Source organism: Coffea arabica, chromosome 5e (genome assembly GCF_036785885.1).
Source record: "Coffea arabica cultivar ET-39 chromosome 5e, Coffea Arabica ET-39 HiFi, whole genome shotgun sequence".
NCBI classification, from domain to species: domain Eukaryota; kingdom Viridiplantae; phylum Streptophyta; class Magnoliopsida; order Gentianales; family Rubiaceae; genus Coffea; species Coffea arabica.
In genome coordinates this window covers 40,335,181-40,350,341 of record NC_092318.1, presented here as the reverse complement: position 1 = coordinate 40,350,341, position 15,161 = coordinate 40,335,181, and the positions used below count along the sequence as shown (strand labels likewise).

The 15,161-nt window shown below is 43.6% G+C and overlaps 2 protein-coding genes across 2 annotated transcripts; both read left to right on the top strand.

The window, feature by feature from the left end:
- On the top strand, positions 1–2,202 carry LOC113737485 (uncharacterized). Its single transcript, XM_027264714.1, has one exon. It carries the CDS (start codon positions 1–3, stop codon positions 2,200–2,202), a length of 2,202 nt encoding a protein of 733 aa, XP_027120515.1.
- An 8,888-nt stretch (positions 2,203–11,090) lies between these two features.
- Positions 11,091–13,292, top strand: LOC113737484 (uncharacterized). Its single transcript, XM_027264713.1, has one exon. It carries the CDS (start codon positions 11,091–11,093, stop codon positions 13,290–13,292), a length of 2,202 nt encoding a protein of 733 aa, XP_027120514.1.
- Positions 13,293–15,161: the final 1,869 nt, after the last annotated feature.

Below are 15,161 nucleotides of genomic sequence, written 5' to 3'. Positions count from 1 at the left end.
ATGGCCAACACACAAACATTAAGGGAGTTGGCTGCTCCAAACTTGACCCAACAACCTCTTTGCATAACTTTTCCTCGCCTTAGTGAGAATGCAGCTTTTGAATTAAAACCTGGTTTAATACATTTGTTGCCTGTTTTTCATGGTCTGCCAGGAGAGGAATCCCACAAACACATGCAGGAATTTGATGTAGTGTGTTCGAGTATGAAGCCCTCGGGAGTAACTGATGAACAAATTAAATTAAGGGCCTTCCCTTTTTCTCTCAAGGATTCGGCAAAGGACTGGTTATACTGTCTACCTGCAGGCATTATCACCACGTGGCCAGAGATGCAGAAAAAATTTTTTGAAAAATATTTCCCTGCATCTAGAGCTGCTAGTTTGCGAAAGGAAATATGTGGCATCAAGCAATTTCAGGGGGAATCCTTGTATGAATATTGGGAGAGGTTCACCAGGCTGCGTACCCGATGCCCTCATCACCAAATAAGTGATCAACTGCTGATTCAGTACTTCTATGAGGGGCTACTGATGAACGATAGAAATATCATTGATGCAGCAAGTGGTGGTGCACTGGTGAATAAGACTACCCAGGAGGCATGGGACTTAATCGAGCGAATGGCAGAGAATTGCCAGCAGTTTGGTACGAGAGCAGATGTTCCTACGAGAAAGGTCAACGAGGTAAGTTCATCTTCCATTCAACAGCAGTTATCTGAATTAACCTCATTTGTTCGACAGATAGCTGTAGGAAATGCACAGCAGGCCAAAGTGTGTGGGATTTGTACGAATATTGGTCATACAGCTGACGCATGCCCACAGTTACAAGAGGAGGGAATTGAGCAAGCAAACATGGCTGGCAACATGCCCATGCCACGTAGACAGTATGACCCCTATTCCAACTCATACAATCCGGGTTGGAGGGATCATCCAAATCTGAGCTATGGGGGAAATAAGCAACAAAATTTCATCCCCAATAGACAGCAGGGCTTCCAGCAACAATATCAAACAAGGAATCAACCATCCTCTGCCTCAGGTATGTCCCTAGAAGACATGGTTAAAACCATAGCCTCTAATACTATGAAATTTCAACAGGACACTGAGGCCAGCAATCAAGAGATGAAAGCACGTATGCAAAACTTGGAAAATCAGATGAGTCAATTAGCCTCAATTGTCAACCGACTAGACTCCCAGGGAAAGGGAAAACTTCCATCCCAACCTGAGGTGAATCCCAAGAATGTAAGTGCAATGACCCTCAGGAGTGGGAAAGAGGTTGAAGGACCAGCGCCAGTAGCTCCGAAGGACAAGAATGAGGACCGCATTGAGAAGGAGCTCGGGCAAGAAGGAACGCCCGGCACAGATAAAGAGGTAATACGTAACCCAGTGGTTCCAGTAAAGCCTAACCCACCACCTTTTCCTAGCAGGTTGGAAAGGCCTAAAAAGCAAGACAAGGAAAAGGAAATTTTGGAGATGTTTAGGAAGGTGGAGATAAATATCCCCTTACTTGACGCAATTAAGCAAGTACCCCGGTATGCCAAATTTTTGAAGGACCTATGCATCAATAGGAAGAAACTGAGGGGAGATGAAAGGATAATTGTGGGGGAGAACGTATCTGCAGTGCTTCAAAGAAAACTTCCACCCAAGTGCGGAGACCCAGGTATGTTCACTATCCCTTGTAAAATAGGGAACACTAGCATTAGGAATGCCATGTTAGATTTAGGAGCCTCTATAAATGTGATGCCCAAGGCTATTTATGCTTCTCTAAATTTGGGTCCCTTAAAGGAAACTGGCATTATAATTCAATTGGCTGATAGGACTAATGCTTATCCCGATGGGGTGATAGAAGATATGTTAGTGCAAGTGAACAATTTAGTGTTCCCTGCTGATTTTTATATTCTTGATATGGGTGACGAACGTTCTCCAAATCCATCACCAATTTTGTTGGGGAGGCCCTTCTTGAGCACAGCTCGTACAAAAATTGATGTTAGTGAGGGCACCCTAACGATGGAATTTGATGGAGAAATAGTTCATTTCAGTATATTTGAGGCCATGAAATATCCATGTCATTCTAATGCTATTTTTGCTGTGAGTGTAATTGACCCTTTGGTGCAAGAAGTATTTGAGATTAATGGCAGGGATGAATTGGAGGTAGCAATCACTAAACATTTGGATCTGGAAGCAGCCTACGAAATGGAGTTAGACATCAGTTTGTAAAGAATGATTGGAGCCTTGCATTCACTGGGCCAAAGTCCTCTAAGGTATGATGTTGCTCCTATATTTGTGCCTGAACCGCACCTAAAGTTATTACCTTCTATCGTGCAGGCACCTGAAGTGGAGTTGAAACCCCTGCCCAAGCATTTAAAGTATGCCTATCTGGGTGAAAAAGAGACGTTACCAGTGATAATCTCATCCAAATTATCACCCACGGAGGAGGATAAGCTGCTACGGGTTTTAAGGGAGCATAAGGAAGCTATAGGGTGGACAATTGCAGACATCAAGGGTATAAGCCCGTCCGTATGTATGCATCGAATTCGCCTGGAAGAGGATGCTAGACCGATAAGACAACCACAAAGAAGATTGAACCCCAACATGATGGAAGTGGTCAAGAAAGAGGTAATCAAGCTTCTGGACGTAGGAATTGTTTTTTCTATCTCAGATAGCCCATGGGTGAGCCCGGTACAAGTGGTGCCGAAGAAAGCAGGGGTAACTGCGGAGGAAAATCATGAAGGGGACCTTGTTCCAATTCGAAAGCCTACGGGTTGGCGCCAGTGCATCGATTACCGTAAATTGAACGCAGTGACCAAGAAGGATCATTTTCCCCTTCCATTCATTGATCAAATGGTTGAAAGGTTAGCTTGTCGTGCCTATTATTGTTTTTTAGATGGTTTCTCTGGTTATTTTCAGATAGCAATTGCGCCAGAGGATCAAGAGAAAACAACTTTCACTTGCCCCTTTGGCACTTTTGCCTATCGAAGGATGCCCTTTGGATTGTGCAATGCCCCCGCAACATTCCAGAGGTGCATGATTAGCATTTTTTCTGAGTATGTGGAGAGAATAATTGAGGTATTCATGGATGACTTCAGTGTCTATGGTGATAGCTTTGACGATTGCTTAGATAACTTGACGTTGATTTTAAAAAGATGCATTGAGACTAACCTAGTGCTCAATTGGGAAAAATGTCACTTTATGGTTGAGCACGGGATAGTTCTAGGACATGTAGTGTCATCTAGAGGAATTGAAGTTGATAAAGCTAAAATAGATGTAATATCTGCTTTGCCTTACCCCGTAACTGTACGGCAAGTTCGTTCCTTTCTAGGACATGCAGGTTTCTATCGCAGATTTATCAAGGACTTCTCAAAGATTGGGGCACCACTTTTCAGGCTTTTACAAAAGGATGTTATTTTTGAATTCAACGAGGAGTGCAAGGAAGCGTTCGAGAAGTTGAAGAAATTACTCACTTCTCCACCTGTCATCCAACCACCTGACTGGAATCTCCCGTTTGAAATTATGTGTGATGCCAGTGACTACTCTGTGGGAGCAGTCTTGGGACAAAGGGTGGAGAAAGCGGCACACGCAATATATTATGCCTCCAGAGCTTTAAATGGCGCCCAACTCAATTACTCTACCACGGAGAAAGAACTCTTAGCTGTTATTTTTGCTTTAGAAAAATTCAGACCTTATTTGCTAGGTGCTAAAGTAATTGTGTATTCTGACCATGCAGCTCTGAGGTACCTACTGACCAAGAAGGACGCTAAACCCCGCTTGATAAGATGGATATTGCTCCTGCAGGAATTTGACTTGGAAATCAGAGATAAAAAAGGAGCAGAGAATCTAGTAGCTGACCACCTCAGTCGAATACTGGTAGCGGAGGAAGAATTACCATTAAGGGAGTCTTTTCCTGAAGAGCATTTACTTTCTATTAATTCATCCCCTCCTTGGTTTGCAGATATTGTGAATTATTTGGTTACTGACAAATTGCCCGCAGGTTGGCCCAAGGCAAAAAGGGACAAACTAAAAAGTGATGCAAAGTACTATGTCTGGGATGATCCCTATCTGTGGAAACAAGGTGCTGACCAAATAATGAGACGATGTGTAAGTGAAGGTGAATTCCAATCTATATTGACTTTCTGTCACTCTTTTGCATGTGGGGGTCATTTTGGACCTAAACGGACTGCTAGAAAAGTGTTGGAAAGTGGTTTTTTTTGGCCTACCTTATTTAAGGATGCTTACTTGTTTTGTAAGACATGTGATAAATGTCAGAGGGTAGGCAATTTATCCCGAAGGGATCAACTGCCACAGGTGCCCATGCTTTTCATTGAAATTTTTGATACTTGGGGTATATATTTCATGGGTCCCTTTCCAAATTCTTGTGGATTTTTATACATTTTACTAGCAGTAGATTATGTCTCGAAGTGGGTGGAAGCAAAAGCCACCCGCACTAATGATTCTAAGGTTGTTGCAGACGTCATAAAATCTAACATTTTCGTGCGATTTGGAATGCCACGGGCAGTTGTGAGTGATAGGGGGACACATTTTTGCAACAAGACAATTGCTGCTTTGTTCAGGAAATATGGGGTACTTCATAAGGTTTCTACTTCCTACCATCCACAGACCAATGGCCAGGCTGAAGTCTCGAATAGGGAAGTAAAGTCTATTTTGGAAAAAATGGTCCGCCCTGATAGGAAGGACTGGAGTTCAAGGTTGGAAGATGCGTTGTGGGCATACAGGACCGCTTACAAGACACCTATAGGGATGTCTCCCTATAGGTTGGTATTTGGTAAGCCTTGCCATCTTCCAGTGGAATTCGAGCATAAAGCATTTTGGGCGGTTAAGCAATGCAATATGGACATCGAAGAGGGCGGAATTCGAAGGAAGCTACAGTTACAAGAATTGGAGGAGATTCGCAATGAAGCCTATGAGAATGCTGTGATCTATAAGGAGAAAAACAAGATTTTTCATGACCAGCAGGTCTCTAGGAAGACGTTCGAAAGTGGGCAAAAAGTTCTACTGTACCACTCAAAATTGAAGTTATTTCCGGGTAAGTTACGTTCTCGTTGGATTGGTCCCTTTGTGGTAACTAATATCTTTGATTATGGTGCAGTGGAGATCCAGAGTCTAAGGACAGAGAAGAAATTTGTGGTGAATGGCCATCGTCTTAAGCCGTATTATGAAGGGGTTCCAGTTGAGCGGGTAGAGATGATGCATTTGGAGGACCCAATTTGCTTAGTTTAAGCAAATTATGGGTTATGTCTAGCCAAAGACACTAAAGAAAGGCGCTAGTTTGGGAGGCAACCCGAATATTAGTCTTGTTATTTCTAGTTGTTTTGATTATTTCTAGTTGTTCTTCTTTTGCATTGGGTCATTTACTCGTTGGGTAGTATCTGTATTAATATTTCCTTCACTGCAATCAGGAAGTGAGATCTTGGCGTGCCCGCGCGGTGTTTGGATCTTCTGAGACCAGAGGACGAAGACCAATCTTGGCGTGCCCGCGCGGTGTTGGACGACCCAAACCATGTTTTTGCAGTACAACAAAAAAAAAAAAAAATTTATTTATTATTATGATTATTATTATTAATACTTTCATTAAAAGAAAAAGAAAAGATTGTTTTCTTTCCAATTCAAAGATTCAAACTACGGCAAGACATATAAAAAAAAAAAAAACAGTTTTTCTTGTCTTTCTTTTCTTTCTTTCCTTTTTTTTTTCTTTTTCTTTCTTTCTTCTTCTTTCTTTCTTTTTTTCTTTCTTTCTTCTCCTCTGTTTTGCTCTGTCCGCCGCCCGTGCCCACCGCCATCTCCAATTCCATCGCACGCCGCTCCCCCCTGCCGCTCGTCGACGCGGCCCACGCCCCTCGCCACCGCCGCACACCAGCTCTCCTCCCACTTCCTCGCACGCCGCCGCCCGCTGCTGACCTCTGCGCGTGGCCAGAGCTTCACGCTGCGCCACCCACCTCGCGCGGGCCTCTCGATCTGCACAGCTCCAGCCGTCCCAGCCGCCCAGCCGCCACTCTCGCGCCAGCCGCACGAAGCTCCAGCCACGCCACAGCCGCCGCACTTCCTCAGCCGCAGCCGCAGCTAGCATTCGCCACAGCCACGCTCGCGCCAGCTCGCGGCCAAGTATTCCAGGGCAGGCGGAGGTATTCGAATTTTCACCTTGATTTGTATTTCTCTAGTCCTTAAATTGCTGGAATTTGCGTTTTTGTTTCTTGGGCTTCTTGTTGGAAAACAGCAGGCAGTGATTTTAGACAGTTTCTGGGGCTAATTTGGGTAGAGTTGAGTTAAACTACTGCGATATTTGGGGGTACCTGGGGAGTAAGTGCCAATTGCTTCTGGTTTTAATTTCCGCTCATTTTTTTTTTTTTGCGCTACTTGGGTGTTCAGATCTGTTTTGTTCAGTAGGTTGGTTATTTACTTTAATTTCTCCCTATATACTCACCAGTGGTACTGGTGAGGGTAGTTGTTTAACATCTGATAATTTGTGTGCTGGATTGCCTAATTCAGCGAATTGTGACTACTGGGCATTTGTGATTGGGTCCACCCTGTGATTGAGTGGTTGGATAGAGCAGGGAGTGATTTAGTTATTTTCTGGGGGAGCTGTTTGGACAAATTTGGGTTTACTTGCTGCCAAAGTGGGGGTATTTTCTACTATTAGTTGAACAGCTAGCCTTTTGATTACTTTTTCCCCTGCGACTCGCCAGTGGTACTGGTTGAGATCTTGTACCTTTCGTTGTGGTTTATATTTGAAGATACTTGCTAGCTCTTTGGGTGAATTGCTGCAATTGCTGGTTGAAATTGGGGGCGCCCGTGACGCTTATATTTGCTACTTGGTTGTTTTGGTTTGCCTGTTGGTCACCATGGTGAGGCCTCGATCTTCTGCTAGGTCTAGGACCCCTCAGCCCCCTCCACCCCAGCATTCCATTCCCGCCTCTGACCCCTCGCACGATCCTTCATCCTCTGGGAGGCGGGCTCGTCTTGGGCGACAAAGAGGCGTCCATATCTCTGACCCTGCACATTTTGGGGGTCATTTAGACTTCACCAGGGCGACCGACAAGCGGCGGTATGCTGAGGCTTGTGAACGGCGAATTATTCCATGCCGTTATCGGGACGCCGCCACCTTGGGCCTTCTGAATATTAGCGTCCCCTTCCACGATTTGATTGAGGCAATCGGGTGGCGACCATATTCTCGTATCACTGACCTCCCAGCCTTTGTTGAGTTAGTTAGGGAATTCTATGCCACATTTGAATTCGACCTTCCCACTGGTTACACAGTTTCCATCCCTGATGTCATCCGCTTCCGTTTAATGGGTCAGGAATTCCACCATTCCATAACCGACTTCAACCTGGCTTTTGGTTTCATTGATCCTGCCTATGCTGAGTCTAGGGAGTATGCCAAGAGTGCGTGTGACTTTGTCCAACCGTTTTTCTCCCGCTATCGCTTTATTTGGGATGAGATGTCCGTGGACAGGGATAATTATGACCCCCGTCTATCTAAGGGTTCTTATCTGAAGGACCCGGCCTCTCGCTATATCCACCGTTTTTTGGCCTATAGTTTCTCGGGTAGGCGAGATAGTTCGGGCATTCTGTCTAAGTCCGAATTTTTCTTTATATGGTGCATGCATCACAAGATTAAGGTTAATCTGGGGTGCTGGCTCGCGTCTCAGTTCAAGTCCATTTTGCCTAAAAAGAAGCGCCCCTTGATTCTTGGGTCTTACATTACTCACTTGGCTATGAATTTGCATGTACTTGATATTTCTAACCATAACTTGCATATAGCCTGTCAAATGGAGCCTTTGGATATCCCGTGCTTAGAGAAAATGGGCTTAGTTCGGGAGGGCGACGATGGTTGGGAGGTAGTTCCACCGGGGCCGCTACGCCCTCCCCCTCGGTCATCTTTTGCCCGAGCTTCCACTGAGGGCGGCGACCCTGGCCCGTCTTCCTCCGCTCCGCCACCTACCGCCCCATCGGCCGACGATTGGACCCAACTCCGGAACACCGTTGATAGACTGGAGACTCACGTAACTCACATTGGCATCAACTTGCATAACATGGCTCAAAACCTGGCTGCGTTTATGCAGCAGGCCGGCTTTCCACCTCAGTTCGCGCCTGATCCACCCCTGTTTTGACGATTACAGGGAAGTATCGTTGCCCCTCTCCTTACTTTTTGCTGTTACATTATCACATTGAGGGCAATGTGTGAATTAGGTGTGGGGGGGTCAGTTTGGGTGCTGAATATTTCCAGTTTTTCCAGTTTAGGTGTTTTCCTATGTTTTTAGTTCAAGTGTTTTCTGTTTAGGTGTTGGTCCTTTATTCCTTTTGGATGTTTTTACCTTGCTGATATCTGGGTAAATATGTTGGCAGCTTACTCTTTTATTGCTAGTTGTAGTTTATACTTTGAGTTGAGTTTCGGTGGCAAGTAAGAGCATGCTGTCTTGGTGAATATTTTGAGTTTAACGACTTGGGGCGATTTATGGCTAACTTGTTTAGGCAATATAAATATTTTGCTGGCATTGTTGTGTGGTTTGGTCCCCTGTTGACCTTGGTCCTTCATGTTTAGGAGATGACGTGGGCCATGATCTTAAAAGTGTTTGTTATTTTGGTACGTTAGTGAGAATAACGTATGGCTATACTCCGCTAGTGCCGCCACCTAGTAACCGGAAGTCTTCACCACAAGTGTCGACTCTCGCGTCAAAAAGTGGCGATATCCATGAGTAAATAGTCCTGGAGCTATGAAAGGTCGAGTAACTGGGCTCTTTCATCTAAAAATGTCAGAGTTCACGTCAAAAGACTTGAATAGCTCGGGACTAAGCATTACTCTTTGCAATCTAAAAAAAAAAGAAAAAGGAAAAAAGCAAAAAAGAAAATCAGATGTGGAGAATATGTGAGTTTATGATCATGTTGGCCTGCCGATCCTTGGTTCGTATTGTTGAGATTTTGGTTGACAGTTGACTTGATTACTGATTGTTGCTAGTTAATATTTGGATTTCCTACGCGAATTAGCCATGAATTGGACAGGTCTATGAACTGAGGAGCTAACCGGGAGAGACACGTCTTGATACTTAGTCACTAGATCTTGATTTTGGGTATAAGCGCAGCTGGCTATGATAATGTGAAAGCTAGCCATTGTTGAGTTGAATTGTCTCCATGCTTGAGGGCAAGCATGATTCAGGTGTGGGGGGAATTGATAGGGTATATTTTGTTAGTAATTTTATTAGTAATTTCCCCTTCTATCCCTGACAAATATTGCGTTAGTTGCTGATATTTACTCATATTTGGTATTTGGAATCAATTTCAGGAGTGAAGCAGAAATATTACCAAATGGAGGGACTTTCTAGAGCATATTACTAAGGGTCAATTCGGCAGGGCCGAGCATTGGCAATTCATCTTCTTAATTTCGGTGGGGGCCCATGGAATAAAGATCACTAGTCATTTGGCCAACAGCAGACAACGTACAAAGCCTAAGTACTAAGAAGAAATTCGGCAGACTTGTGCCAATTGAAGGGGACCACTGGAGAGAAGACATGGAGTTGGCCTGGCCCACGGAAATTGAAGCCTTAGTCATCCTTTTGGCTTGAGAAAGAAAAAGGACGTAAAGAGGCTGCTGCTTGGAATCTCTTTTGGGTTTTTCCTAATTGTGGTGGGACCGCAGAGGAGATGGTTTGAGTCAACTCCCTTTTGTTTCTTTAAAAGGAAAAGAACGTACAGAAGCAAGGGACCACCTTTTAGTTTTAGCTTTTAGTTCAGTTTTAGTTCTTCTTTCTCCTGACTGGCCTCTGACACACGCCAGGTGTTCGACAATATTCCCCAACGGGAAAAACACTTTTATTCCTTGCTTCTTAATAGAAAACGCAATGCCTTTGCAATTTATTAATTCGTGTGGTGATTTAATTATGCGGCGTGGCTAAGTCTTCCGTCTAGTCAGGGGTCAACTCGACGGCGCAGTCCCGGAAATCTGTGAGATCTAATTAGTTTTCACGTGTTCCTTTATCTATTAATATTTGCATGTTGCCTGATTTAACTTTCATGGGATTATTTTATTAATTGGATGTCAAGGGCCCGATGTTCAATGTGATATATTAAACTCGTGCCAATTTAGTCAATTAAATCCGTAATTGTTTGATTGATTAATATTAGTGGCAACTGGTGTGTTTACACATTAGGGGAGCATGCAATCTAATTTAAATAACCCTCGTAGCGTGTTATTGATTAGGACTAGGTTTTTCTGGTTATTAATGCAATTGGAAAATTAATTCCTACGGTCGTACCTAGGAGTACTTTTCTGGTTAGGGGTGACTAATGGTCGTACCTTGGTCACCTATAAATTAAGGAAAAATTGGTCATTAGAGTTCCTTGATGGCTATAACTAGTCTATTAATAAATTAAGTGAACCTCTCTTGCATCAATAATCGGATAAATGGACTGTGCCTGAGTAGTTGCTTCCTTGGCTAGAATTTATTTATTCCTGATTAAGTTCCTGCTATATTTGTGCTAGTTATTTATTCATTTTTAGTTAAATTGTTTAATTGTTTTTAGTTTTATTCCTGTGAAATCCCCCCTTATCAATTGGACTTTAAAAGAGACAGATATCTCCAGTCCCTGAGGAGACGACCCTACTTGCCATTGTCTACTATTTAGTAATTTTTGTCAACTAATTAATTCTGGTATATCAGGTTAAGCAAACTCTTCGGGAACAGGGTGAATCAAGTAACCCATTGCACACCTAGAGTCCCTGCTCCAGTACCTAGGATTAATTACTGACTACTTTTAGTGGTAACTAGGTTCTATTTTTATTATTATTATTGCACAGGTTTGACGACCTGTCAATTTTTGGCGCCGTTGCCGGGGACTGGCGTTATTATTTGCTTCTTTATTAAGTTCATTTTTGCACTAATTTTCTGGTATTTTTCTAGTGTATGCCTAGGTCTTCTCGTACAGGTGAATTGATTTTTGACCCTGAAGTAGAGAAGACCGTGCGTAGAACGAGAAAGGAAACCAGACAGCTCAGAGAGGAGCACTCCAGTGCTGCATCTCAGAGATCTGAGCCCGAAGTTGAACCATCAGATTCGGTTGGTGACACTTCAAGTGATTCGTACCAAGAGAACGTCGCCATGGCCAACACACAAACATTAAGGGAGTTGGCTGCTCCAAACTTGACCCAACAACCTCTTTGCATAACTTTTCCTCGCCTTAGTGAGAATGCAGCTTTTGAATTAAAACCTGGTTTAATACATTTGTTGCCTGTTTTTCATGGTCTGCCAGGAGAGGAATCCCACAAACACATGCAGGAATTTGATGTAGTGTGTTCGAGTATGAAGCCCTCGGGAGTAACTGATGAACAAATTAAATTAAGGGCCTTCCCTTTTTCTCTCAAGGATTCGGCAAAGGACTGGTTATACTGTCTACCTGCAGGCATTATCACCACGTGGCCAGAGATGCAGAAAAAATTTTTTGAAAAATATTTCCCTGCATCTAGAGCTGCTAGTTTGCGAAAGGAAATATGTGGCATCAAGCAATTTCAGGGGGAATCCTTGTATGAATATTGGGAGAGGTTCACCAGGCTGCGTACCCGATGCCCTCATCACCAAATAAGTGATCAACTGCTGATTCAGTACTTCTATGAGGGGCTACTGATGAACGATAGAAATATCATTGATGCAGCAAGTGGTGGTGCACTGGTGAATAAGACTACCCAGGAGGCATGGGACTTAATCGAGCGAATGGCAGAGAATTGCCAGCAGTTTGGTACGAGAGCAGATGTTCCTACGAGAAAGGTCAACGAGGTAAGTTCATCTTCCATTCAACAGCAGTTATCTGAATTAACCTCATTTGTTCGACAGATAGCTGTAGGAAATGCACAGCAGGCCAAAGTGTGTGGGATTTGTACGAATATTGGTCATACAGCTGACGCATGCCCACAGTTACAAGAGGAGGGAATTGAGCAAGCAAACATGGCTGGCAACATGCCCATGCCACGTAGACAGTATGACCCCTATTCCAACTCATACAATCCGGGTTGGAGGGATCATCCAAATCTGAGCTATGGGGGAAATAAGCAACAAAATTTCATCCCCAATAGACAGCAGGGCTTCCAGCAACAATATCAAACAAGGAATCAACCATCCTCTGCCTCAGGTATGTCCCTAGAAGACATGGTTAAAACCATAGCCTCTAATACTATGAAATTTCAACAGGACACTGAGGCCAGCAATCAAGAGATGAAAGCACGTATGCAAAACTTGGAAAATCAGATGAGTCAATTAGCCTCAATTGTCAACCGACTAGACTCCCAGGGAAAGGGAAAACTTCCATCCCAACCTGAGGTGAATCCCAAGAATGTAAGTGCAATGACCCTCAGGAGTGGGAAAGAGGTTGAAGGACCAGCGCCAGTAGCTCCGAAGGACAAGAATGAGGACCGCATTGAGAAGGAGCTCGGGCAAGAAGGAACGCCCGGCACAGATAAAGAGGTAATACGTAACCCAGTGGTTCCAGTAAAGCCTAACCCACCACCTTTTCCTAGCAGGTTGGAAAGGCCTAAAAAGCAAGACAAGGAAAAGGAAATTTTGGAGATGTTTAGGAAGGTGGAGATAAATATCCCCTTACTTGACGCAATTAAGCAAGTACCCCGGTATGCCAAATTTTTGAAGGACCTATGCATCAATAGGAAGAAACTGAGGGGAGATGAAAGGATAATTGTGGGGGAGAACGTATCTGCAGTGCTTCAAAGAAAACTTCCACCCAAGTGCGGAGACCCAGGTATGTTCACTATCCCTTGTAAAATAGGGAACACTAGCATTAGGAATGCCATGTTAGATTTAGGAGCCTCTATAAATGTGATGCCCAAGGCTATTTATGCTTCTCTAAATTTGGGTCCCTTAAAGGAAACTGGCATTATAATTCAATTGGCTGATAGGACTAATGCTTATCCCGATGGGGTGATAGAAGATATGTTAGTGCAAGTGAACAATTTAGTGTTCCCTGCTGATTTTTATATTCTTGATATGGGTGACGAACGTTCTCCAAATCCATCACCAATTTTGTTGGGGAGGCCCTTCTTGAGCACAGCTCGTACAAAAATTGATGTTAGTGAGGGCACCCTAACGATGGAATTTGATGGAGAAATAGTTCATTTCAGTATATTTGAGGCCATGAAATATCCATGTCATTCTAATGCTATTTTTGCTGTGAGTGTAATTGACCCTTTGGTGCAAGAAGTATTTGAGATTAATGGCAGGGATGAATTGGAGGTAGCAATCACTAAACATTTGGATCTGGAAGCAGCCTACGAAATGGAGTTAGACATCAGTTTGTAAAGAATGATTGGAGCCTTGCATTCACTGGGCCAAAGTCCTCTAAGGTATGATGTTGCTCCTATATTTGTGCCTGAACCGCACCTAAAGTTATTACCTTCTATCGTGCAGGCACCTGAAGTGGAGTTGAAACCCCTGCCCAAGCATTTAAAGTATGCCTATCTGGGTGAAAAAGAGACGTTACCAGTGATAATCTCATCCAAATTATCACCCACGGAGGAGGATAAGCTGCTACGGGTTTTAAGGGAGCATAAGGAAGCTATAGGGTGGACAATTGCAGACATCAAGGGTATAAGCCCGTCCGTATGTATGCATCGAATTCGCCTGGAAGAGGATGCTAGACCGATAAGACAACCACAAAGAAGATTGAACCCCAACATGATGGAAGTGGTCAAGAAAGAGGTAATCAAGCTTCTGGACGTAGGAATTGTTTTTTCTATCTCAGATAGCCCATGGGTGAGCCCGGTACAAGTGGTGCCGAAGAAAGCAGGGGTAACTGCGGAGGAAAATCATGAAGGGGACCTTGTTCCAATTCGAAAGCCTACGGGTTGGCGCCAGTGCATCGATTACCGTAAATTGAACGCAGTGACCAAGAAGGATCATTTTCCCCTTCCATTCATTGATCAAATGGTTGAAAGGTTAGCTTGTCGTGCCTATTATTGTTTTTTAGATGGTTTCTCTGGTTATTTTCAGATAGCAATTGCGCCAGAGGATCAAGAGAAAACAACTTTCACTTGCCCCTTTGGCACTTTTGCCTATCGAAGGATGCCCTTTGGATTGTGCAATGCCCCCGCAACATTCCAGAGGTGCATGATTAGCATTTTTTCTGAGTATGTGGAGAGAATAATTGAGGTATTCATGGATGACTTCAGTGTCTATGGTGATAGCTTTGACGATTGCTTAGATAACTTGACGTTGATTTTAAAAAGATGCATTGAGACTAACCTAGTGCTCAATTGGGAAAAATGTCACTTTATGGTTGAGCACGGGATAGTTCTAGGACATGTAGTGTCATCTAGAGGAATTGAAGTTGATAAAGCTAAAATAGATGTAATATCTGCTTTGCCTTACCCCGTAACTGTACGGCAAGTTCGTTCCTTTCTAGGACATGCAGGTTTCTATCGCAGATTTATCAAGGACTTCTCAAAGATTGGGGCACCACTTTTCAGGCTTTTACAAAAGGATGTTATTTTTGAATTCAACGAGGAGTGCAAGGAAGCGTTCGAGAAGTTGAAGAAATTACTCACTTCTCCACCTGTCATCCAACCACCTGACTGGAATCTCCCGTTTGAAATTATGTGTGATGCCAGTGACTACTCTGTGGGAGCAGTCTTGGGACAAAGGGTGGAGAAAGCGGCACACGCAATATATTATGCCTCCAGAGCTTTAAATGGCGCCCAACTCAATTACTCTACCACGGAGAAAGAACTCTTAGCTGTTATTTTTGCTTTAGAAAAATTCAGACCTTATTTGCTAGGTGCTAAAGTAATTGTGTATTCTGACCATGCAGCTCTGAGGTACCTACTGACCAAGAAGGACGCTAAACCCCGCTTGATAAGATGGATATTGCTCCTGCAGGAATTTGACTTGGAAATCAGAGATAAAAAAGGAGCAGAGAATCTAGTAGCTGACCACCTCAGTCGAATACTGGTAGCGGAGGAAGAATTACCATTAAGGGAGTCTTTTCCTGAAGAGCATTTACTTTCTATTAATTCATCCCCTCCTTGGTTTGCAGATATTGTGAATTATTTGGTTACTGACAAATTGCCCGCAGGTTGGCCCAAGGCAAAAAGGGACAAACTAAAAAGTGATGCAAAGTACTATGTCTGGGATGATCCCTATCTGTGGAAACAAGGTGCTGACCAAATAATG

Bases quoted from the DNA above. Each gene is read 5' to 3' on its own strand.
- LOC113737484 (XM_027264713.1), top strand. From the start codon at position 11,091: ATGGCCAACACACAAACATTAAGGGAGTTGGCTGCTCCAAACTTGACC.
- LOC113737485 (XM_027264714.1), top strand. From the start codon at position 1: ATGGCCAACACACAAACATTAAGGGAGTTGGCTGCTCCAAACTTGACC.